Below are 25,671 nucleotides of genomic sequence, written 5' to 3' on the forward strand. Positions count from 1 at the left end.
CTCATGGCTTTTTCACGAGACAGCAAGGTGGCCCTGGGATGCGTTACCCGGATATCGAAGAAGGCCTCCTGCTGCCGCGTCCAAAAGCCACGAGCCCTGAAGTCAAGCCGCGCTTCCTGGGATCTGTTAGCTGTTGACCATGCCAATGTCTCACCACCAAATGGGACAAGGTTGGGCTCGATTGCCACATCGGGACTTACACTTCTGAGTAGCTCAGCGATGAGATCACGTATCTCATTATGCCTTGCGGTGGGATAGCCCCCATAAGGGCACACCATGGCATGGTCAGTCGACAAGTTAGCTCCGCATACACAGTTCGTTGGAAGACCATCAAGCGGTAGACCGTACCGAAGCGCCACAGCATCAGGCTCTAAAATCTGATTTGTTAAGTGTTGTGCCATGGGCGCCGCGGACCTTGGTTCAACAGTCAGCCAGGAGGACACGCCCTTCTCACCAGCTATCTCCACCAAGAATCGCTGGTCTGGTGTCAGGTGATCATGTACTGTTGCCAGGATCTCTATGTCCCTAGCGTCTCTCTTCTTCTTGCCTTCTCTTAAACGCTGGCGAGTCTCCATCACAGCCTCGCTAACGCTAGCTTCACGTGACGGAATTTCCATTGAAGCTGACGGTGGCCGTTGCGGAAGCCATGATGAGGTGAGAGACTCATCAGCGGTTTCATTGTTGACTGTGTGACGCGGCGGACGCAGTGGGAGCCAAATCTCTGACGCATCACCTCCATCCAGAGAAAGAACATCACTGCGCTCCCGGTCAGCAGAGACAATATCCACCGACCCAGAATTCGGCAGCATAGCTTCCACGTTGTTGAAGTTAGTTACTGAGTTCCGCTCCACTGCCTCTCCGGACGACTCCTCATCCGCCAATTCACCCCGGCCAACTCCTCAGCTGCATCTGGCCGGCCCGCAGCCGTTCGCGTGCTATCGGCAGCAAGCTGTGGCACGGCTGCCTCAATTATTGGGCGCACGGCTTCGGTACACTGCGAATACTCACCCTCACATAATGGTGCAACTGGGGGATGCCTAGCCCACCACGGCGGCATGGAACTCCCATAAGCTGACGAAGGGGATCGTCACTGCTTAGAGACACACCAGCAATTGCAGGCAGCAGGGAATTATTAATTGCATCATTCAATCTAGTAAATAGGTCGGGAGAGCAATGTACGGCCCGAAGGCAATAACGCCAGCGCGAAATAATGCTGCGCACAAGCACAGTATACGCAGCATGTGGCTAAGTAGTGGCGAGTTCGGAAAGGTGCTCGACTTGGTGAACCCACTTATCAACCTTACCCGATACAAATGTGTGCAGGAATCTCTCAGACCCAAGGGCGCCACCAAGATAAATGCAACCATCCGTAACAATTCTCACCCCAGTCCCAGCGAATAATTCCTGCGCTGCGTGCTCGAGAGATGGCTTCACGAGAAGAACTGTCTTCTCCGGATTGGGGTGGTACCCATAGTCAGGTCCCAGCTGCAATAACTTAGACCAGTAAAGGGATGTGGCTTGAAGGGTGCCAGCAGCGGAATCGTCATCAGCGTACCACAGCTGGGTGTTGTTTGGACATTCGTGTGAAAGTTTGTTTATGAGAGGCATAACAGCAACAGCGTAAATGGCCATCGCAAGGGGGTCACCCTGACAGGTCCCCTCACGGGAAGGAATTTCGCCCCCACCCGCTACGAAGAGGCGGCATGGCGCGCCATACGTGTTCTTGAAAACCTGACCTAAAGAAGGACAGAGAGCGGGAACATTGTGCAGGGCAGCATTCCTATTTAGAGAATTGAATGCATTAGATGCATCTATTAGCAGCACGGCTTCGGTTTCAGGAAGACTAAAAACCCCTGCCATTGCCTGAACGGCAGCCTCGCACGCAGCTGGCATGCCAACGCAAAGTTGGCGCGGGGCAGTCGCAGCTCTGACGTCGCTTTCGATCACCTTCATTATCGCTCGCCCTATAATCCTCCTAAACACCTCCCCAACAGCTATGGGTCTAACACCTGGGGATTTATCAAGGGGGATCAGGCGGGCGGCAGTGAATGCCTCCATGAAACTCGGCTCGATATTCGCAGTACACAATACGCGTGCCGAATCCGCCAAATGCAGTGCAAAGTCGGTTGGAAGCTGGGCCGAAGCACGTTAGCATCCTGGTCCAGGCCTCCGAGTCTAGTCCGGACGGACCAGCGGCGCCCTTGATGGGCCTGCTAACAAACTTGATGAGGCTTGGCGTGATGCGCTCGAAGAGTATTGGGTTCACCCGTTGTGAGTCGGTCGGCGCCACCAATGAGCCAGGAACCGCCGGTGACGGAGACGGGTGCTTGTCATGCAGTACCTCACGCACAGTCTTGTCACCACCGGCCGAGTCCTCCATCCCGAGCACTGAGCCAGGCGAGTCATCACCTACCATCATCCTCGCTGCAGAGTGAATCTTCCCTGCGAATACTCGTCGACTGAAGGTTGTATCATCCACTGTAACAGGCAGTTTCTGGCGACGCTTCCCAGCGGGTAGGTGTGCTTGAATACATCTGGCTTCGTCCAGGATGTCCTCAAACCTGCCACATGACCACGATTTCAAACGTGGCGTGATGTGGGTTGCATTCTCAGGCAGCCCGGGACTCCGGGTGAGGTCGCTGTAATAGTAGCTGGCACGCAACCGTTACCGCTGTCCAAGAGATGGGACGAAGTGGCGAGCCAGCGGCAAACGCTGATATTAAGCGGGCCAATTCATTCACAAACGAAGACCCGGCTGAACCATACGGAATCATTACCAGATTCCTCTCCCACTGCACACATTCGTTGTATACGTCTTGGAAGCAAGCTTGTATGTCATCCGCCGGACTGTTCCAAAATTATGTTTTCGTCGAAACTATGCTGAGAATCGTCCAGACCGGCCAAGAGCAATGTTGCATCTCCTCCCGGAAATAATGACTGTTCAGGCGATGTCCCACTGATAAGAATGCTTGATTCAGCACTGGTGTTGGCCACATCAGACGACCGGGGCTCTCTCGTTGTCCCTGTTGCTGCGGCTGACAGTTCAGGGCAACTAGCTGGAGGGTCGGTGTTGCGTTGCGTGCTGGAGCTAATTGGTGGAGCAATTGGCTGGCTGGCGGAAGTCATGCCACAGGTTGCGGTTGATAGATTCTTGCACCTCAACTTCGCCCTTGGCGCACAGTTCGTACATTTTCTACTGTTCTTGACACAAACACATGATTTGCATGTCCCAGAAGGACCGCATGTGCAACATTTAGCCATACTACTGTGGCATAAGGAAGCTGGAGGTGCAAATGCAGCGGGTATGCAAAGTTGCCAGAATCGGTAACAATTGCCAGTTGATAACTGATGTAGAAAAAAACAGCACCAGAGCAATGCAAAGGTGCGACGGGGAAACACTAAGCCAACGAGGTGAAGAAAACACGGCACTGGTGCTGTGCCCCAGGTGCATACCAAAATGAACTTACGGGAGAGGTTGTGAATGCAATAGAATGCTACCCAGAAAGTGAGGATGTGAACACCCGAAAGAAAAAGGTTAGCCGAGCAGCGCATGCACAGTGCCTGGAAAAAGGTGCTAACACTCCAGCCAGCAGTCCCTCAAACAGGTGGGAAACTTCAAATCAAAAGAGCTAACAGCAAGGAACACAACACAACCCAACAAAGCGAATAATAAAAACTTAAAAAAAGCAACGTACCATGAACAGTCCTCCAGAATATTCACCAAGCTTCCTCATCAGCCAGAGCTCCCAAATCGTTAACCGTCCTCCACCAGCGCAACTCGCAACTACTACTACTACTACTACTACTACTACTACTACTACTACTACTACTACTACTACTACTACTACTACTACTACTACTACTACTACTACTACTACTACTACTACTACTACTACTACTACTACTACTACTACTACTACTACTACTACTACTACTACTACTACTACTACTACTACTACTACTACTACTACTACTACTACTACTACTACTACTACTACTACTACTACTACTACTACTACTACTACTACTACTACTACTACTACTACTACTACTACTACTACTACTACTACTACTACTACTACTACTACTACTACTACTACTACTACTACTACTACTACTACTACTACTACTACTACTACTACTACTACTACTACTACTACTACTACTACTACTACTACTACTACTACTACTACTACTACTACTACTACTACTACTACTACTACTTGACACAATCTTTATTAGGAAACTTGAAATGGAGATGTGAAACACAAATACAGCCATGTAGATGGAGCAGCAATGCAATACAATGTCCAAAAACTCAAGAATTCATTATCATGGGGCAATGTTGGGCAAATGTCTGTCAGGTACTATCACGCTCAGGCTGCCCGCAACCTGCACATCGTCGTGAAATTCATCCTGTTGCGGCGGTATGACGATCTTGAACCACGCAAACAGGTGACTGCCCATCGCATAAGGCAGACTGACAGCTTACAACGGAGCTGACCCATGATAACCGATACGTGTAGGTCGACGTTCTTCTCAGCAATCAGGCATGCCAGTGTCTTCAGTGCCATTGAACATTCTCTGCCAATCATGCCCGAGGTAGAAAAAACTAGCGGTGTAAACGTACCTCTGTCAACTGCTGTCACCCGCTCTCCGTACTGGCGCTTCTTCATCCGTTCATGCGTTCGGAGCTGGCTGATGACTTCCTGACGCGACAGCAAGCTTGCCTTTGGGTGTGTAACCCGGATGTCGAAAAAGGCATCTTGCTGTCTCCAGAAGCCACAAGCCCGGATGTCCAGGCGGGCACCTGCCGAGCGGTTGGCTGTCCTCCCTTGGAGCCGCTCACCATCATATGGTAGTAGAGGCGGTTCCACCTCCACATCCCGGACCGCCTCACGCATCACGTCAGCCAACAAGTCCCGGATCTCATTGTGGCGTGCCATGGGGTAGCCCCCTGCCGGACACATCATCGCATGGTCTATTGTGTTTGCAGCACCACATACACAAGTCAGGGGGAGTCCGTCAGGCTGCAGGCCGTAGCGGATGCAGAACGCATCTCGGAAATCCGATTTGTTCAGCACCATCTGCATTTGGGACGATGGTTCCGCCGTTACCCAAGATGATACGCCCTTTTCTGCGGCATTCTCCACCAACAGCGCCTGTGTTGCTGTCAAATCCGGGCGCAATTCGCTAACGAGACCCGTGGCTTGGGCAGCTTTCTCTCTGCGAATACGCCCGGCCCCCTGCCGGCTGAGGGCTATTGCCTCGTTCAGCTGGTCTGTTTGAGTAGTTTCGTTGGTGCTTGTTGGATGTTCTGGTGGTCTTATGCAGGCCGCCACAGGAGCCACAATCTGTCTGGATGCAGAAAACTCTTTCTCGGCCTCCACCGAGGGCACAGGGATTGCCATGCCACCAAACCGCGCTGGTAGCGACAGCAACTTTCTCAGTGCCGACTACTACTACTACTACTACTACTACTACTACTACTACTACTACTACTACTACTACTACTACTACTACTACTACTACTACTACTACTACTACTACAACAAGGTAGCGAATATGTCATTGTGTCACAGGGAAGGAGGAAGGTTGGGGAGAAAATAATGAGAAAAAGAGAGGCTATACATACACGCTGGTACCGGCCGTTCAGGTAGGAAGCGAACCATTTCAGCCTAATTCAGGGCAGAACTATGAATGCCTAAGCTGTGCGAAGTAAAGAAACGTAATTCCTGGTGCACAACTCGATCAAAGGCCCTGCTTAAGTCAATAAATGCTACAACGGTTGTATGACCCACATCTCTAGCCAACGTCCAGTCATTTACAGCCAAGGTCATGACCTGCACTGTTGATCGCTGGGGCCGGAAGCCAAATAATTATTGATGATCGTGTAGACAAGTGTACAGGTCGAAGTCCCGCAGCAGTTGGTCAAGGACAAGACGTTCGAACATTTTGCTGAGAAAGCTCGTAAGCGACACTGGGCGATACTTGGCCGGAGAGGTGTGATCACCCTGCCGGGATTTAAGAACGGGGGTGATATTAGCGATTTTAAAAAGATGAGGGAAAGTCGAAGATTGAAGAGAAGTATTGAAAATGGCTGATATAGAAGGTGCAATAACAGGTCAATGTAGCATTAGTGCTAAAGGTGTTGCATGTCTACAAATCACAAAGTCATGCGCCGGTACAATACACTGTGGCGTTGCACCTCATGGCTTTAGCCGATTGTTGCCAAAAAACCATATATTTCCCGACATTATCCACTATGAAACTCGTTATGCTGCTCAAACCTCACATAATGCTCGTCTTGTTCCTTTCTAATGCTCCATAATGCTCTGATGCTCGGATAGTCTCATAATGCCGAATATAATGCCGGCATTATCCGCTGGACCCTAACAACAGTTCTGTAACCCGTCTAATAAGACACCGTCTTAAAACTAAGTACTAACTACTAACGAGAGTACTTGCTACTAACATTGGGAGGATTTTTTCTTTTTTTTTAAAAAAGGCCCAAGCCTGCCCTGCTAGTTACGGACTTACGGGGGTCGCCATGGCAAATAATAATGGTAAACAGTGAATACCAATCACAGACAGGAAGCTGTCTCAGGGCAAGTTTATTCTAACAAGAAGGATCGGAGGGTACACGGTACGACGGGGGTTATAGTTATTATTATTATTATTATTATTATTTGTAAGAAAGGGTTTGCTCCCCACACTGGAGCTCGCGCTATTCCGCCGACTTTACTTGACACTTGACTGACTCACAACTGCCATCCAGAGCACACGAGAAGTCCATCGAACCTTCGACTCGGCAAACCTGCAAGAAAGCACCACCCCCTGCTCAATACACAGTGTTTCGGGGAATTCACCCCTCATCAGTTGAGCTTGAGTAGGCTGAGGAAGATTGTGTCTGAAGAGCACCACTTACCGTAATTCCGCGCATATAAGCCCATGGGCCTATATCCGGATATAAGGCCACCTCCGTTTATAAGCCCATGGGCTAATAAACAGACACAAATGCAACTCACGTGTCAAGTAGAATTTTTCACAAAATGGACTCTTCCTACCATGATACAGCAGGTCAGCGCAGTTTACCAGTAGAGTATGGTAGACTGACCACGAGCATGGACTTGTACTTTTTCGTGAACCTTCAAAATTCGAATATTGGCCCATGGGCTAAAAATGATCATGTTTTACTCGATATTTTATCACCAAAAGGCTGCATTGTTCCACCTATAAGCCCATGGGCTTATATGCGCGGAATTATTATAGTGCTCTCCAGGCACAAACATCACCAGGGATACAAACTTACAGAGACGCTCCGTTTCCAGGGCGACAAACACCTCGTGAAGGGAGGATGTGAGAGGAGAGGACTAGGGGAAGGGTACACTTAGGTAGAATGAGAAGCGAATCGGAGGTGAACAAAGGAGAAACTGGAAAAAGAACCAGCATGCACAGATGCCAAATCACGAATGAAGAAGAAACAGAGAAAACAAAACAGTGAGGACATGGCAAGCTGACCTGCGAGGAATTCGGTGATTTTGGGGAGCTGGGTGGTGGTGGTCCAGACTCCTTGGCCTGCTCCACTGGCTCTGACGTAAAGTCATCCTTCAGCAATGATTCCAGGCTCTCCATGACGAATCCGCATCAGTGTCCACATCCACCCGCGTCAAATCGCATCAGTGTTGTCCACCCGCGTGAAATCATCCGTGGAAGCCAGTCTGGAATGGAGAATGGAGGCGCTGGAGCCAGCTGCAGTCCATTCCTCAGCGATGGTCTGCCTGTTTGATAAAAACTGTCTCTCTCCGAAGAGAGAGGAAAAGCCTTCTCCAACCAAACATTTATACTCTTGAATTTAGGGGTGAAACGAAGGTCTCAATGTGCCAAACGAACCTTCTTCATCAAAACCGTAAGGTGTCGAAGGATTCTTTTACAAGTTCACAGTTCCTCTTGAAGCACACTCTGTGCATGTGCCCTACAAAGTACATGACTGTGCATATATTTGCTATGCAGTCACCACAATTGGCACGCCCATAACTTTTGCACTGCGCAGTTTGAAGCTCCAACTGCGCAAGACTTCTTCTGCACACAGTGGCCGTGAATGGCCATGCTCAATCGCAGTCCGTGGCCTATTATGCACTTGCAATGGCACCTACGGGAGCCAAGTGGACACAAAACTAGTGCACTGTACAAACTACAGTACAGTACCTCCTGTATACAAGGAAGATCAGTGCATGTGTGTGCAGAAATCGTGTGCTAACCTTCTTTTGAATTGAAATGAAAACGAAGGTTCTTCGAACCTTTGACACCTTCGTTTCACCCCTACTCTTGATAATAGTTGTAGATCTACGATCTTTGTTGTTGGTAGACAGCATCATCACTTACAAGGTGGAGACCACCGACCGTGACGTGTTCGGAAACAGTCATCATCCTGGCTACCATAACCTTCATGACTATCTCACTGAACCATACGGTTCAGATGGTCGCAAAGACGGGGACTCTACCGACCACGGAGGTTGTAGTAAGGACTTAGGTCACTGTGTTCCGAACAAGGTGGTCTCAACCTTGTTACATGCGCTCAACCAACAACACGTTTCGACAAAACCTAGAACCTGGTGTGTTGAAAGCAAGGAATCGTCAAAGCCCGCTTCGCGACTCGCCTTTGCTGACTCAGTAACACTTTCTTGGAGTTGATAGTCTTCACACCCCTTGCGGCTGGCCTTTACACCTTTGCCTCAGTGTGGATTTTGGTGTCGTAGACTACAGTCAAACCTCGTTAGGAAGAACACTGAAAAGGAGGTTACTTTGAAAAGATCGCTTTAGAAGAACAAGAATTGATTACTCTATTGGATAAATCAGTGTGTTGTCGCTGGGAGAACTCCCGGTATTGTGAACAAAAAGTTCAAGTCGATCCCTTGGTGTTCGTCCTAAAGAGGTTCAGCGGTAGATCTATCACCACTGGCACTGGTACTGGACGCCACGCGTCGGTATGTCAAACTCTCGGCCATAACAGACGTCATGCAGTGCTGGGTCTGCTGGGCCATGGACGTAGATCTACGTCAGGCGCGTACGCAGGGGGGGGGGGGGGTTTCCCGTTGCCCGGAAACCCCCCAAATGTTCCAAACGAGCAACGTTTTTGGGCATATTTTGGTAGGGCGCACGATCGATCTGGCAAGAATGCGAAACTTCAACAGATCGTAACTTAGTCAAATATCGCTCAAATCCAACGATCCAGATATCCAGGTCGAATAGAAAACTCTCAGCTGTCGGTTGAAACGATTTACGACGCGCTGCGAGCAATTTCTCTTGAGATAAATCGTTCGTAAGTTGAGCCGCGATCTCGCAATTTCAAAAGCGCGCAGTGCGACTCGAGTATCGAGAATTTGAGACTTTTTGTCCCGCTGACTTGGTCATTATTATTTGCAGGAGCTTCACTTGTGATATTTTCAAGAGTACACAGCAAAAAAATCGAAACTCTGCGATCAAGAAAAGCGAAATCGCGGGAGCAGGACGCGTTTTTCGGCCTTTCGCCCAGTTTGGGCATTTTTTCGCTGCACTCTACCGCTATAGCATATAGAGCTGGATATGTACATGGCTGTACTGAGTCCTGGCTATCATGGTCGACCTCATTCTCTCCCTGGTAGGTCTACCTTTCCACTTCCAGGAAGCCTAAGATAATGAAGATTGAGTGAGTAGAACTGAAGTTTATGATCCAAAGAACACGAAAAAATGCATCATTTTTGAAAATTTCCTGCATGTATGGTATGGCATGGTACTGATTTATTTGAATTCGGTATCTCAACAGTACAATGTACAACTTGGGAAGATCCGAATGACATAGATACATACTGCATAAACATAAAAGTGGAGTAGGTGCTACAGCTGATCATTTTATCGCAGGTTGTGGGACTAAACTAATAGTACCAGCATGCAAGTACATGTACACAGACAGAGTAACCCGCGGCCAAGTCAATTATTCCCTTTCCTTACCCATTGTGCAAGCTCAAGCTGGATACAGATCTATTTCATTCCTTGGTGCTGACCGCTTTAATGCGCTTTCCAAATCCCTTCGCACAAATCATATCCCCAATTCATTTCGCCAGGAACTTAACAATTTCATTCATCTTGGGCAACCTGTAAGAAGACCTTAGGGTCTGTTGGGAATGCCCAAGTAAAATAATAAAATACAATACAAAATACAACACAAGAATTAAAAGCTGAATAAATACGACTGCATGACATTGGGGAAAAGCACCAATTAAAGCAAAACAAAGCGACACATCACTCATTGAAAACATTTTCGAAAAGGAGCTGTTTTAACCGGGTACATTGTATAATATATTGTAGGGCTCTTTAGACAGGGTTTAAAAACGAGTCATTCGGTTGGAAACCCCCCTAGAGGTGACCCTGCGTACGCGCCTGTACGTAACGACGTGCCTGGTGTACCAGTACTTAATAGTAGGCCGTAGTACTCAGGAGGTCTACTTTGGAGTGTGGGTGTGACTGTGAGTCAACTACAGAATCTTCACGATAATTATCGCACTCCGCGAACCGCCAACCGGCTTCCCTTTCACACGTGCAAATGACTATGTAAAGGAGTACAAGATTTGATGCGCTGCATAACCGGCTTCGTCGTCGACTAGTTTTCGACTCAAGAACGGACACCGTCAAACAGAGAGGTCTGTTCCGCTCCCCAAACCGTCTTGTCCTCCGGCAGCAACAGCTAACAGCAGCAGCCCAAGGCCAAGAGGCAAGAGTCTTTGTTACATAACGCGTCCGGAGCAGTCTACCTATCGCTCGCCGCGCACCCAAACACTGGGCGAATGCAGCAGCGCAAACAAGCAAGCTAAAAAGAAGGGCTCCAGTTCTGTTCGTGGAACAACCGGTGTATTTCCTGCTCGGGCAGAAGTTGCTCACGCACCGTTCACCTTCTCGATCTCCCGTGGCTGAACAAAACCAATAACCGGAGAGTACGTGTAGATCTAGCAGGTCTTTGGTTTCAGCCGGAGAAAGAGCGCAAGAAGATGAACAATAACATAGTGACACTTCGCCTAGTACCGGTAGCTGGTGGAGTAGGCCAGCATAACAACAACAATGGCATTCTGGCAGGGCAAGCTGTACCCAACGCGGCCGTCAACGTCAACATGGTTGGTCAAGCAGGTCAGCCTGCGCTCCCGCCTGCATTACCGGCTCCGTTCGCGCCCCTTGCAATGCAAGGTAAGTGATGGACATTGTACATGTACAGTATGTATGCAGCGGTGACTAGAACTTAGCGGGTGTTCAGCACACTTGACTGAAGAGGTGGCTTATTCGCTACGAAATCACCCCCCCCCCCCCCACCCGCCGTACAACTGATACAGCAACGCTGTGCAACTGTGAAACCCATGCGTGCACCGTGGCACACTCGCACCCCCTCCCCCCCCCCCCCCCCATTCCCCTCACACACACACACGTATACACATGCGCCGTTGAACTTCACCTTTGAAGCCATAGCAACTTGTGCTGGAGTTGCACCATTCAACAGCTTGCAAGGCTAAAAAATTCACCGCCACAATTCAGCCTGGTCTATGCCACAAAGCTATTTGAAATAGCTTTTTCTGGCTAGTGAATCCCTAATTTTCGGTCTTTTCCGATTTTTTATGCACAACTTCAGGCGCGTAGCGCTGTATCGCAAATTTCGCAAACAAAGCAGCTAGAGTTTGCCGCACCATGTCCGCGAAACGTGTGAAACGGCTGGACTGTGCGTTTTTGGTCCAACTTGCTGATCCCTACCATTCGAGGAATATAGAAGCATGTTTGTTTGCAAGACCAGATGTCGGAGCCTCCAGCGAAAGTTTGTAAGAAGAGGCCGATAGTACATGGAAGAACAAAGGAGAATGATGTATGGACTGCTGAATCAAACTCATTGAATTTTCTCACGTGCAGGTTACCGCAGAAATTCCAAGTAAAATGTGCTGGCTGAGCCAGTATCCTTGGCTGCAAAAATGAAAATAGCCTTAGGGTGAATTGTGTACGCTATGTCGCATCACATGACCCTCCGGAGCAGGCTGAAAAGGGCTACGCTACGCCCCTGAACTTCCACAAGCCACCCAGCACAAGCCAACCATCACCAAGTTACTAGGTTGGCTTGTGATCGGTGGCTTGTGATGGGTGGCTTGCAAGGTTGGCTTGTGATGGGTGGCTTGTGATTGTTGGCTTAATTGTGCTGGGTGGCCTGTAATTGGTGGTTTGTGCTGAGTGACCTGTAATTGGTGGTTTCTGTTGGGTGGCCAAGTTGTGCTGGGTCGCACTGACCAACTGGGCCACAAAATTCTTAATCCCTTGACAAGATATGCAGAATCTGGCCTGGAATTCTCTCAATATCCCTGGATTGCACAAAATAAATCGTGAAAAAGAGCTTTTCCCGCCAGAAAAATGTTCTCTCCGGGCAGGATTCTGGCCTCTGCGTACAGGACCGTGAGTTTGGACCCTGCAGTTGAATAAGTATCTTATACGGGCACTCACAGAACATGGTATCACTGGCCTCACACAACTGAAGAAAAAGCAAAACAAAAACCAACAAAATAAGGTTTTTAAAGAAAAAGAAAAGAGAACTTGACTAGCAGCGCAGATCGATCAGTCGGCGGGCGCCTACAGTCCATACATCGGAAACTGTCCCGCTGGCTCGATTTGGGCCGAATTGAGGATCAAAACCCACTTTAAATCTCAAACATCTGGGTTTGGGATTTGCTTCTCCATACATTTTGCCATGGCATACCTGTCCCAATTTTGTAAAACCTGGCCGAACTTGTATTTCCCTGTTCTTGGACTTTTCTGGCCTCAAATGTGGCAAGGAGTAATTGCACGGGTCACACAATGCAGGATGTACAGTTGGTTTCACGATATCTACAACTATGTGTGGGAGACACGAAAAAGTTAGGATGCCAGTTTCCAATGAATGGACTGTAGCGTGCCTGTCGGTGCAGATCCTGCAGGCTGGTAAGGTTTTGAAAGTGCCGTGCGAGACATTGGAGTCACCTGGACCGGACAGAAATAGGACGTTTCCGGGAGTCTGCTTGAAATCCCCGGGATCACGGGAGCATTGTTGTTTTTTCCGGGATTTTCCCCAGGAACGGGAGGGTTGGCATGTATGCTGGGTGACTTGGGCAACAGTACGGTATTGACCGTACCACTTTTTTTCTCAGGCACCCCATGAATCCATAAAATACACTTTAATTCCCGTAGCTATGCAGAAGACGTTACTTCAGTAACGTTTGGCGCTAGCCAGGGTCCACACAGCTTTAATTTGGTGTTTGTTTGTTTGTGTGTTTGTGTCACGCCTGGCGCTATCCCGTATCTCTCCCGTGCCGTACCGTACCAGGAAAGACAGCTGGCCACAATATTTTTATTTGTTTGTGCCATCGACATGCCTGGCGCTATCCCGTACCTGTCCCGTACCATCAAGAGTACGGTATCATCAAGAGAATGAGTATATATGCGAAGTGTATCGGGGGAATGCATTCAGTGCAGTAACATTTTGTGTGGATTTGTGTGCGAGGCCGAGATCCCACTAGCAGGCTGGTTGGGCCGCCTGTCGACCAGCCCGGGAATGGTATGTAGGCCGATAGCATAATAATTATATGGGCCGCGATCAGCTAAAACATGTCTTTGAGGTTTCGTAAAAAAGTTGGGAAATGACGAAATGAAAAAAATGTTTTTTTGGAGCGCGTTCACTCTGCACTTCATTCAAAATGTTCATGATGTGGGACATCTTCTCAAATTTTGTTCAAACACTTGTTTGGCGTTCTACTTCAAGTAGCTGGCGAGCAACTAGTGGTACTAGAGCAGCTCGCAGGGCCAGACGATCGCTGTGCATGGCCCAGGTTTGTTCAGGTGTCTGCAAGTCCGTGGCGGTGGGTCTGCAGAGCGACGCTGACAATTTGTTGGGATCTCGTTGATGTTGATGTCGACAGCGAAGCTGAATAGTCCCCGTTGTCTCCAGTAGCGAAGAGGCACAAGTTGTGGGCTAGTACATAATCATTTAGGCGGCGAACCGGCTGCCTTACGACGTTACTTGCGTTCAGTTCTCATGAGGCGTCTGACGCAGTCTCGGAAACGCAGGCGACGATCGAAAGTGTCACTGCCAGAATCGAAAGAGTATGCAAGTGCAACGCCGCCCAGCGCATCGTGTTGCTTTCCAGGAAGAACTTGGGCCATGCCTTTGAACTGATGTCGTTGACATGCTCAAGTCGGTGTCAACAACTTTAGTTCCGTTGTATTGTGCTCCGCCACAAAAGCCACTAAGTAATAGTTTGTCTCTTTGTGTCAGACTGTGCGAAAACTGTCATTTTCTATTTCAAAGTACATATTTTGAAAGCGGTGTTTGGGGCACTTGTAGACTACTTTTCTGCCCTGTATCATCTTCAAGAGGTCAAGTAAGGTCCCAAGAACTGTTTTCTGGAGGAAAACAAAATTTGAAAATTTTCACCCTAAGACATGTTTTAGCTGGTTGTGGCCCATATATACAGTCGTGTAGATGTATAGCAGGGAGTCATATTATGTAAACGACTCCCTGCTGTATGGTGAGATTTTCTGGAAAGAAATACGAAGTAGGGAGACGAGTAAATGCAATCAGAATGGATGTTAGTTGCCGTCAGTATGATAATAAGAAGAAGAAGAACGCCCGTGATCGGCAGAGTCAGCGCCGGGGGCCAGGAAACGTCAGGACCGACATCCCGTCGACTCCAGAACGCCCGTGATCGGCAGAGTCAGCGCCGGTCCCATAGCTATGCAGAAGACGTTACTTCAGTAACTCATTGAAACGTTTTTGCAATACAATGATGTAGCTAATAAAAGGAAAAAGCATTTCCATCAGTTCTAACAACATGCACGATGAGCTAGGCAACAAAGCATAGCGCAGGGCCCTGAGCTTCCAAGCTCTCTCGTTCCCGTAGCTATGCAGAAGACGTTACTTCAGTAACGTCTGGCGCTAGCCAGGGTCCACACAGCTTTAAATTGGTGTTTGTTTGTTTGTTTGTGTCACGCCTGGCGCTATCCCGTATCTGTCCCGTACCGTACCGTACCAGCAAACACAGCTGGCCACATACATATATACAGCTGGCCGCAATATTATTATTATTATTATTATTATTATTATTATTAGACACAATCTCATAGCATGTGACAAGCATAGCTAGTGCAGGGACAGAATCCCCTGAGACAAGGGCGTTGAGCCAGCCACGGCAATAGTAAGCTAGGAAAACAAAGCAAATATGAATTAAAGCAGAAAATGAATGGAAAATTACAAAGAAAAACGATTAACGGAAGTGAGCACTATCAAAATTCGTGCATCACCCAGGTATTCGAGAATGTTCTTCGATGATAATTATTGCGTCTAGTTCAGTTGTGATAGTAGATCTTTAAACTGACCAATAGAAGAACAAGTTTTCAGACCGTATGGTAATGATAACCAATGAGAGTAGCCGGAAAACAAAGGGGACTTTAGATACTGGGCTGACTTAACAAGAGGCAGGGTGAGCGCGTTACGGGTTGAGCTTGTCGAAAACCAATTGTACTTCATCATGTGTGAAGGGGTTTTATGAAGAAATATCAGTGTACAGAGATGGTGCTTATGACGAACGGAGAGAGGAGAAGTGTGTGCAAGTCGATAAAGGGCATCCGAAGGAAAACATCGATCCTTGTTGTAAAGAATTTTAAGTATAAATCTATGGTGGACTTCTAATTGGCTCAGAGTTGTGTCAGAAAGGCCACACCAAGCGGTATCGCAATAGTCGAATATAGGGAGAATATAGCACTGATAAAATAATAGTTTACACTGGATGGGCAAATGAGTGCAATGTGATTGTAGTACCCCTAAGGCTGAACTGGTTCGCTTGCATACACAGTTGACATGTGCAGCCCAAGAGAGTTTGCAGTCAAACATCACACCTAGATGTTTGTGCTGAGTAACAACACGGATAGGCATAGTCGAGTCAGGGAAGAATGGTTGATCAGGAGGGGATGAAGAAATAGACATGGCTTCTGTCTTGTCTAAATTGGGCTGGAGTTTCCACGTTTGCATCCACATGACAGTGCTGTTGATGCGATGCTGCATGGTAAGGAGTAATTGTGCAGGGGAGGAATCAGAACAGATAAGGCCAGTGCCATCCGCATACAAACTAACATCGGGGACAACTGAAGGTAGGTCATTAACGTAAAGCAAGAATAACAAAGGACCCAGAATGGAACCTTGGGGCACTCCAGACGTTACAGGGAGGGGATCAGACAAGAAATAGAACAAGCGAACAGCCTGAGAACGAGCAGACAGATACGAGGATATCCAACGCAAGGCAGCATCCTCCACCCGGAAGGTGACCTTCAACTTGGCAAGTAAGCCACGATGCCAAACGGTGTCGAATGCCTTAGCCAAGTCGAAAAACACCATTCCCACGTGCTCCCCACAGTTCCTCTTTGTCGCTATGTCTTGGACAAGTCGAGTCACCTGGTATTGAGTTGAGTCACCACGGCAGAATCCCGACTGAGCTGGTGAGAGAGCCGGAGCGATGTGCAGGTAGAGGGAATCGAATACAATACGCTCACAAAGTTTGGAAACTGTGCGCAGCAGAGAGATGGGGCGGTAGTTTGCCGGGCAAGCACGGGAGCCTTTATTCTTGTAAAGCGGTGTCACGATGGCGGATTTCCAATCCTGTGGGAATGTACCAGTTCGAAATGACATATTAAAAATAATGGCGAGAGGATAGGCTATTGATGGTGCAAGAGACTGCAGCACTTCATTCGGGATCCCATCTGAGCCGGGAGACTTTCCACATTTCAGGCGCTTCAGATATTTCCGAACTTGAAACGTAGTGACAGTGATTGTACGGAACGGAACAGATATGAAAGGCGATTGGGACAAAGGGGGAATGCGCCACGAAGGATCATCAGGTAGCCCAAATGAGGTGAACTGAGTGTTCAGAACATCAGCTATGCTCTTGGGGGACGTGGCGACCGTACCGTCGGATGCTATCATCGTTTGGGGCATGACACGGCCGGAAGTGTGCCGCTGTGCTCGCACAAACTGAAAGAGTGTAGGTCGATTCGGTGACGTTAGTGATGCTTGGATGGAGCGTATATATTGACGATGTGCTTGCCGAGACAGGTGCTTTACAGCATTCCTTTGTCGGTTATAAGCTGCATGATTTACTGCTGTCGGATATTTTTTGTACACACTATATAGATCACGCTTGCGTTTTACAGCAGACCTGAGCTCAGCAGTAACCCATGGTGGAGATTGCATGCGGGGTCGTGGAGATGTCACAGTGTGGGTGGCTCCGAATGAAGTGAGGTGCCGACGGAAGGCGGACTGGAGCTCACAATCAAAGTGATGAAGTGCGTCATTAACATCAGTGTACGAGTTCAGAGAGGACCAGCTGTAGCCAGCTAAATCAGCGTTGATTAATTGCCAAAGGTGCGAAGGTACTTGTTTGAAGCGATACAGTGAAGAGGGAGGACCAGTGGCAGAGTTGGGGAAGTAGTTCGAAATAGGGGCGTAACATAAAGTGCAAACAATCTGTATATGGTCAGACATACCCAAGGGAGGTGCTTGATCAATTGAGCGCACGAGGCGTGGTCGGTTGGTGATCACCAAGTCCAGACACGAAACAGAGCCATTAGGCGAGGAATGAGTGGGGAAGTCAACCATCTGGTGGAGCCCAAGAGCAGCAAATACTGTGCTAAGGAGATCACCAGCCTTCGAGGTAGAATCGGTGGGACACCAGCTTGAGTTGTGGGCGTTGAAATCGCCAGTCACAAGCAGATCATAAGAATCTAAACAGACTGACTGTAATGCCTCAACAAACATGTCACAAAAGTACGACAATTGCATTGTGCTCTGTGAGGGTGGTCGATACATGCAGCATAGTAAGATGGGATTCTGAGATTGAGTAGAGGGGGAGCCAAGTTCAAGCCACACAGACTCGCAGCCAGGGCGTTGAAGGTCGGCACGAGGGGAGACGTACGGAAAGGAGTCCGAACGGACAAGTACGGCAACACCCCCATACCCACGGCTACAATGTGCTGACCGATTGTCTTCCGGAGGTCGATCTCTGCGGATGCAGATATAGCCTGACAGTGAGAGCGGGTTCGAGGGACAGAGCCACGTCTCTGTTAGGCAGATTATGTCAGGCTTAGCACATTCGGCAATAACGCAGAGCTCAGACAACTTGTTGACAACAGAGCGACAATTCAGAGATACTAGGGTTAAATCACGCTGGGATTTAGGGAAAAAAGGGAACGCTGATGGATTTAGCGCTGGACATGCAATGTGTGCGGGTCGGCCTGAGGAGGGCTGAGCGGGGTAGAGCGGGCGGGCTAGTTTCGATAGTGGGGTGAATACAGGGGCGTTGGGATTTAGTCGTTGCTGCTGCATCGTTGTGTATGTTGGTTTGTTAGCATGACAGTTCAGGATTGATCATCACTGCCTCGCCGCGAAGTAGAAGACGACTTGTTACCTTGGGCATCAGCAAAGCGCCACTTTCGCACTGTATGCTGGATGGTGGCCGGCCAGAATTTGGAGTCGAGAACTTTGTCCTCGTCCGATGCTGCCACGGTTACGCGAGCATGGCTAGTACCCAGGTACGTGTTTTCTGAAATCGAACAGTTCAGTACGTCAACTTGGCGGGCCTTGCACCACGCTGTTATTGACTCTGCCCTGCAACCCGGACTGACATTTCCAACGTACAGAACAAGCTTCTTTGTACGTTCAGGCCCTGTTAGCACACGCGGGTCGGCTGCCCTGGGCTGTGGTTTCACGTGGCGTGACGTAACCCTACGGCGTGTGACTTCCGACCACTCTGCACCTGCAGCACTCGACCCTGGGTTGGATTGCTCAGGTGGGTGTGGTCTGGTGCCATGCATTGACAAAACAGGCTGCGACAAATGGCTGGAGGTGGTGTGAGCGGGGGTCATATGGTGAGTACTAGAACCCGTACTACCCTGTGTGTACTGCATAGGACCAGAGGAAATATGGGTGCGTGCACGTGGGGGATTCAAGTCTCCTACGGCGGTGCTGTACAACTTCCCGCCGGACATTGCCAAATTTTGCTGTGCTTCCTGTACGAGAGGGTGTACACAGATTTCCGGTTGTTGGAGCCCCTGAACTTCCCGCCTGAGTTGTTGCACTTCTAATTCCAGACTCAGGATTTTGTCGGCTCTATCCTGTCTCAAGGAGACAATTTCCTGTGACATGCAGCTAATTGAGTCAGTAAGGCTTACAATTGCAAGTTGGAGCTCCGATGTGGGTAGCGAACTCTGCGCCAACACGCCCACTCCACGCTTCCTCAGCTCGCTCACCAGATCCGGCCGGGAGAGGCTCGAGGCTTTATCCACAGACATTTGCTCGCCGATCTTGATGAGCTCCTCATAGCCAACCAAAGCCAGGTCCATGCCTTCGTTTGTCGCCATTGGTACTGTTGGTCTCTTCTATTAGTTCTAAGCAATAATGGGGAGGGGTAGTTCTGTAGAGAGACGCACCTCGAGGCTAATCCTCGGAGCACAAAATGTCAAACCGCACCCTACTTTCACTTCGCGCGTTATCATTATTTGAATCTACCTGGTACATGGTGCGCCTTTCAAGAGACTACTGAGTACTGGGAAGGTGTTGAGGTAAACGTCGCAAATGCGCTGCCAGAAGATATCACCTTTTTCTTCGAAGCGTGCACGCACATGTGGCAAAATGCAACGTCGGTCCCAATGCAGCCAGGAGAACTGGCCAAACCTCTCTGAGAACGACGAAACACAACAGTTTTCACCCCATCGCTTTGGTCCAGTTTGGGCAGTGATAATCATGGTGATCTCTTGCATTCAAATAGGGCTTTCAAACGCAAGATCATAACGTGAAGCAACTTGGAAGAATAAGTATGAATGCGAAGTGTATGGGGGAATGCATGTAGGGCGATAGTTCGGGTTCGAATCCCAGGTAATGCCTGAAAAAAAAGAGAATTGAAAAATTTATAACATCCCTATTCTTTTTTTGCCGTCATCAAGGCGGTAGACGGTGTCGTATTACCCTCGACCGTACCTGTCCCGTACCTGTCCCGTACCTGTCCCATACCTATCCCCAACCGTACCGTACAATCAAAGACGGCTGGCCAAAATGCATATTCAAATAGGGCTTTCAAATATAAGATCATAACATGAAGCAACTTGGAAGAATACCGGTAAGTATGTATGCGAAGTGTATCGGGGATGCATGCAGGGCGATAGTGCGGGTTCGAATCCCAGGTTATGTCTAAAAACAAAAAGTAGAAATTTATAAGACTTTATAACAGCCCTATGCTTTTTTTTTCTAGGTCATCAAGGCAAAAAAGCATAGCGTAGGGCCCTGAGCTTCCAAGCTCTCTCGTTCCCGTAGCTATGCAGAAGACGTTACTTCAGTAACGTCTGGCGCTAGCCAGGGTCCACACAGCTTTAATTTGGTATTTGTGTGTTTGTTTGTTTGTTTGTGTCGCACCTGGCGCTATCCCGTATCTGTCCCGTACCGTACCGTACCATCAAACACAGCTGGCCACACACAGCTGGCCGCAATATTCAAATAGGGCTTTCAAACGCAAGATCATAACGTGAAGCAACTTGGAAGAATGGGTATGAATGCGAAGTGTATGGGGAATGCATGTAGGGCGATAGTGCGGGTTTGAATCCCAGGATATGCCTGAACAAAAAAATAGCAGAATTGAAAAAATTAAAACATCCCTATGCTTTTTTTGCCGTCATCAAGGCGGTAGACGGTGTCGTATTACCCTCGATCGTACCTGTCCCGTACCGTACCGTACCATCACAAAGACGGCTGGCCACAATGCATATTCAAATAGGGCTTTCAAATGCAAGATCATAACGTGAAGCAACTTGGAAGAATTAGTATGTATGCGAAGTGTATCGGGGGATGCATGCAGGGCGCGCGATAGTGCGGGTTCGAATCCCAGGTTATGTCTTAAAAAAAGGATTTTTTAAAGAATTTATAACATCCCTATGCTTTTTTTTGTCTAGGTTATCAAGGCAAAAAAGCATAGCGTAGGGCCCTGAGCTTCCAAGCTCTCTCGTACAGGGTTTTACGTCGGGCCCTAGACGACGGCTACTTTGGCCAACCGGACAAGAAAGAAGTTGAGACCAAAGAGAAATTCTATTTCCTGCGCATGCTTATGTAGAATGACGTAATACTCAGTGAGTGAGGTCGCTACACACTGATGTGTGCTCCAAATTTCCAACCATCAATGCCTCGGCAACCCCAACCCCGCTAGTAAATTTTACTTACCGTACCATACTACTTTCCGACACTCTTGTATAGTGCCAGTGGGCGTGAGACATATCACCTCAATCCCACCGTTCGGCGCTGCATCCACCTCTGGATTTACGAAATCTTACCTGCAGTCGTGGGTTCCGTCGGGCGCGATCATTTTCTGTACTTTGCCTTATACTCTGACCAATGGGTATGCTCCCCAGGTTGGAGCTCGTGCTATTCTGCCATCCGCCGACATGACACCTTTTCACGTCGTCGGACAGGGGCGTGCTCGGCCCCCCAACTAGGGGGGTGCACGGGAGCCGAGGGGAGCCCCCTCCCGGCAATTTTCTGCAATTTTTTTGCAACCTTTCTTGAATTTTAGAGCATATTTGCATACATTACAATTGCAATTACCCAGATTGAAATTTTTTGGGGGGTGCACGTGCCCCCGTGCCCATCGCCGAGCACGCGCCTGTCGGAATAGCGTGAGCTCCATTGTGGGGAGCAAACCCATTCCTAAGAAATCATCGTCGAAGTCGCAACCCCTATTTTATACTGACCAGGTGAAAAATATAGATGTGCAGCGTTTGCAGCGATTGTGATGAGCATACAGTTGCGTTCTATGGAATCCGACCAAAAGTGCGATATTTGTACATGTGTAAGTCCAGCAGCATTCGTACCACTTCCAGGGCATCGGGGGTCGTGCAAGTTGAGTGCGCCAAGTATGCACTTTGGGTCGGATTTCATCAATCTTGACTGTAGTAAGATCCACAGTGTAAAAGGGACTCATGTTTCACCTACTGTTAATTTAACTTAATTACCTTTATACTTTATGACTGTATGTCTTTGCAGCAGCGTATCCCCAACAGGTACCAGCAGGCAATGGAATAGTCGCTCCGCCTATGCACCAGCAGCACATCAACAATGGCATTCTGGCAGGGCAAGCTGTACCCAACGCGGCCGGCAACGACGTCAACAGGGTTGGTCCAGCAGGTCAGCCTGCGCTCCTGGCACTCCCGCCTGCGCTGCCGGCTGCGCTTGCGCCCGCACTTGCACCTGCGGCTCCGTTCGCGCCCCTTGCAATGCAAGGTAAGTGATGGACATTGTACATGTACAGTATGTATGCAGCGGTGACTAGAACTTAGCGGGTGTTCAGCACATTTGACTTCTAGTTTCGTTTTCTGAAGAGGTGGCTTATTCGCTACGAGTTACGGAATCACCCCCCGCCCCCTCCCTCCGTACCACTGATACAGCACTGCTATGCAACTGTGAAACCCGTGCACGCATCGTGGCACAATCGCACCCCCTCACCCCCCTCCCCCCTCACACACACACAATACAATTCAGTTGAACATCGATTATCCGCACATCGACTATCCGACCATTCGATTATCCGTAACAGTTTTTTTGGGCGCACGTGCCGTAGAGTACGCACTGTGCATGTAGTGAGCCATTCAAAAAATACGAAAATTTTGAAAAATAAAAAGTAAAAAGGTCGTGCGGCCAGTAATAACCACTGAAAGTGTGTGAGTGACAGTTTTTTCTTATCCAGAACATTTGCCTTATCTGAACACCGCCTGACAGTTGTCTGCCCAGAGGTGGTCGGATAATCGATGTTCAACTGTACAATACAACACAATAATGCCCATCCGGAGATGATGGCAGGTCCTGAAAGGACCGACAGTGTTTCAGTCACGCGGCACAGAACTTCGAGTGGCGAGTGAGGTCCTGGCGACGGTGAACATCTCGGCCGCAGTGGCACCTGATATCCCGAGACATAGGTTTAGGCGGCTGGATGGTGTTGCAGGCCAGTCTCCACGCACGACGGTCCTCGGCTAGGCTGTACCAGTCATTGATGTGGCGTTCCTCTAGGTCAATCACACACACACACACACACACACACACACACACACACACACACACACACACACACACACACACACACACATGCACATGCACCGTTGACCTTCACCTTTTACGCCCTTCGCTGGGGGCGATGATACCGATAGCGGAAGCAGCAACTTGTGCTGGAGTTGCATCATTCAACAGGTTGCAAGGCTGAAGAATTCACCGCCACAATTCAGCCTGGTGTATGCCACAAAGCTAATTGAAATGGCTTTTTCTGCCCAATGAATCCCGAATTTTCGGTCTTTTCCGAATTTTTGTGCACAACTTCAGGCGCGTAGCGCTGTATCGCAAATTTTGCAAACAAAGCAGCTAGAGTTTACCATACCATGTCCGCGAAACGTGTGAAAGGCTAGACTGTGCGGTTTCTGGTCCAACTTGCAGATCCCTACCATTCGAGGAATAGAAGCATGTTTGTTTGCAAGACCAGATGTCGGAGCCTCCAGCGAAAGTTTGTAAGAAGAGGCCGATAGTACATGGAAGATCAAAGGAGAATGACGTATGGACTGCTGAATCAAACTCATTGAATTTTCTCACGTGCAGGTTACCGCAAAAATTCCAAGTAAAATATGCTGGCTGAGCCAGTATCCTTGGCTGCAAAAATGAAAATAGCCTTAGGGTGAATTGTGTACGCTATGTCGCGTCACATGACCTTCCGAAGCAGGCTAAAAAGGGCTACGCTACGCCCCTGAACTTCCACAAGCCACCCAGCACAAGCCAACCATCACCAAGTTACTAGGTTGGCTTGTGATGGGTGGCTTGTGATAGGTGGCTTGTGATGGTTGGCTTACAAGGTTTGCTTGTGATGGGTGGCTTGCGATTTTTGGCCGGATTGTACTGAGTAGCCTATGATTGGTGGTTTGTGTTGGGTGGCCAAGTTGTGCTGGGTCGTACTGACCCCATCACAAAATTCTTTTAACTTTTTTCAATCACTTGACAAGATATGCAGAATCTGGCCTGGAATTCTCTCAAAATCCCTGGATGGCACAAAAAAACGTGAAAAAGAGCTTTTTCCGCCAGAAAATGTTCTCTACGGGGCAGGATTCTGGCCTCTGCATACAGGACCGTGAGTTCGGACCCTGCAGTTGAATTTGTCTCTTAAACGGGCAATCACAGAACATGGTATCACTGGCCTCACACAACAACTGAAGAAAAAGCAAAACAAAAACCAACAAAATAAGGTTTTTAAAGAAAAATGAAACTTGACTAGCAGTGTAGTTCGATCAGTCGGCGGGCGCTGTACCGTGCCTGTCGGTGCAGATTCTGCAGGCTGGTAAGGTTTTGAAAGTGCCGTGCGGAGTTCGAAGTGCGAGTGCGCAACGTACATGTGCATATTTTTTTAGAAAAACCAGGACATTGGAGTCACCTGGACCGGACAGAAATGTGACGTTTCTGGGAGTTTGCTTGAAATCCCCGGGATCACGGGAGCATTGTTGTTTTTTCCGGGATTTTCCCCAGGAATGGGAGGGTTGGCATGTATGCTGGGTGACTTGGGCAACAGTATGGTATTTACCATACCACTTTTTTCTCAGGCACCCCGTGAATCCATAAAATACACTGATCTGTGCTTCAAATTTGCAACAGTTTCGCCTCGGCAACCCCTGCCCGCTCACCATGCCAGCACACACCACCCTTCGACCAGGTGCGCTGAATGCGACCTATTTATGTACAGTGCTAGGTACATTAACCAGCACGTGACGCACCTGTGCCCAGCACTTGGACGTGGTCGGCCGATGGTGATCGAGTGCACGGCATGCGGCGGCTGCTTCAACGGGTACGAGGCGCTTCACAATCACCTCAGCGGCGGAGTGGACGACGGTACCTACTGCTGTCCAACGGAGCACGCCAAATTTTACGTGTGTCGTCAGCCGCAGTGCGACTTCACGGCCTCTGACAATGAGGATTTCGCCAACCATATCCAAGAACAACACCAGCACCGCCAGGTCAACCAGGCGTGATGTGAAGACTTACCTGCTGCCCGAAATGCGGCTGCTAACTAACTTACAGGTCCGACATGCCAACAGTCCAGTATTGTTCTAGTCACAATGGTATTGTGCTGGCCGACATGCCAGCCGTCTACTATTGTGCTACTGCTAGCGACCGGTACGGTGGTCTAGTGACCAGTGGTCTAGTTTTGTGCTACTGCTAACGACCGGTGGTCTAGTGACCAGTGGTCTAGTTTTGTGCTACTGCTAACGACCCGTGGTCTAGTTTTGTGCTACTGCTAACGACCCGTGGTCTAGTGACCATTGGTCTAGTATTGCGCTAGCGACCGTGGTCTAGTCACGGTAGGGCTACTTGCTGCTGCATCATCGCATGCCATCAATGTGCTGCATGCGTAGTATTGTCATAAAAATTACGCGGTATTGTATAGTTGTATAGTTTCATAGTCTGGTCTCCAGTATAATAGTCTTGTGTATCTGTATTAATTTTATAATAGTCATATCAGTCCTGTTGAAGTGGCCAGGATTCTTATGTATTAGCCCTGTTTGAGCTGTAATAGGACAAATATC

At 48.8% G+C, this 25,671-nt stretch overlaps 1 protein-coding gene across 1 annotated transcript; it reads left to right on the plus strand.

Moving 5' to 3' along the window:
- Positions 1–10,605: 10,605 nt before the first annotated feature.
- On the plus strand, positions 10,606–25,663 carry LOC135829783 (uncharacterized). The gene is made up of 3 exons (XM_065342166.1): positions 10,606–11,217; positions 22,106–22,342; positions 24,743–25,663. Exons 1-3 carry the CDS (start codon positions 11,025–11,027, stop codon positions 25,114–25,116), a joined length of 804 nt encoding a protein of 267 aa, XP_065198238.1. The 5' UTR covers positions 10,606–11,024; the 3' UTR covers positions 25,117–25,663.
- Positions 25,664–25,671: the final 8 nt, after the last annotated feature.

Source organism: Sycon ciliatum, chromosome 13, assembly GCF_964019385.1.
Source record: "Sycon ciliatum chromosome 13, ocSycCili1.1, whole genome shotgun sequence".
In the NCBI taxonomy this organism is placed as follows: Eukaryota; Metazoa; Porifera; class Calcarea; order Leucosolenida; family Sycettidae; genus Sycon; species Sycon ciliatum.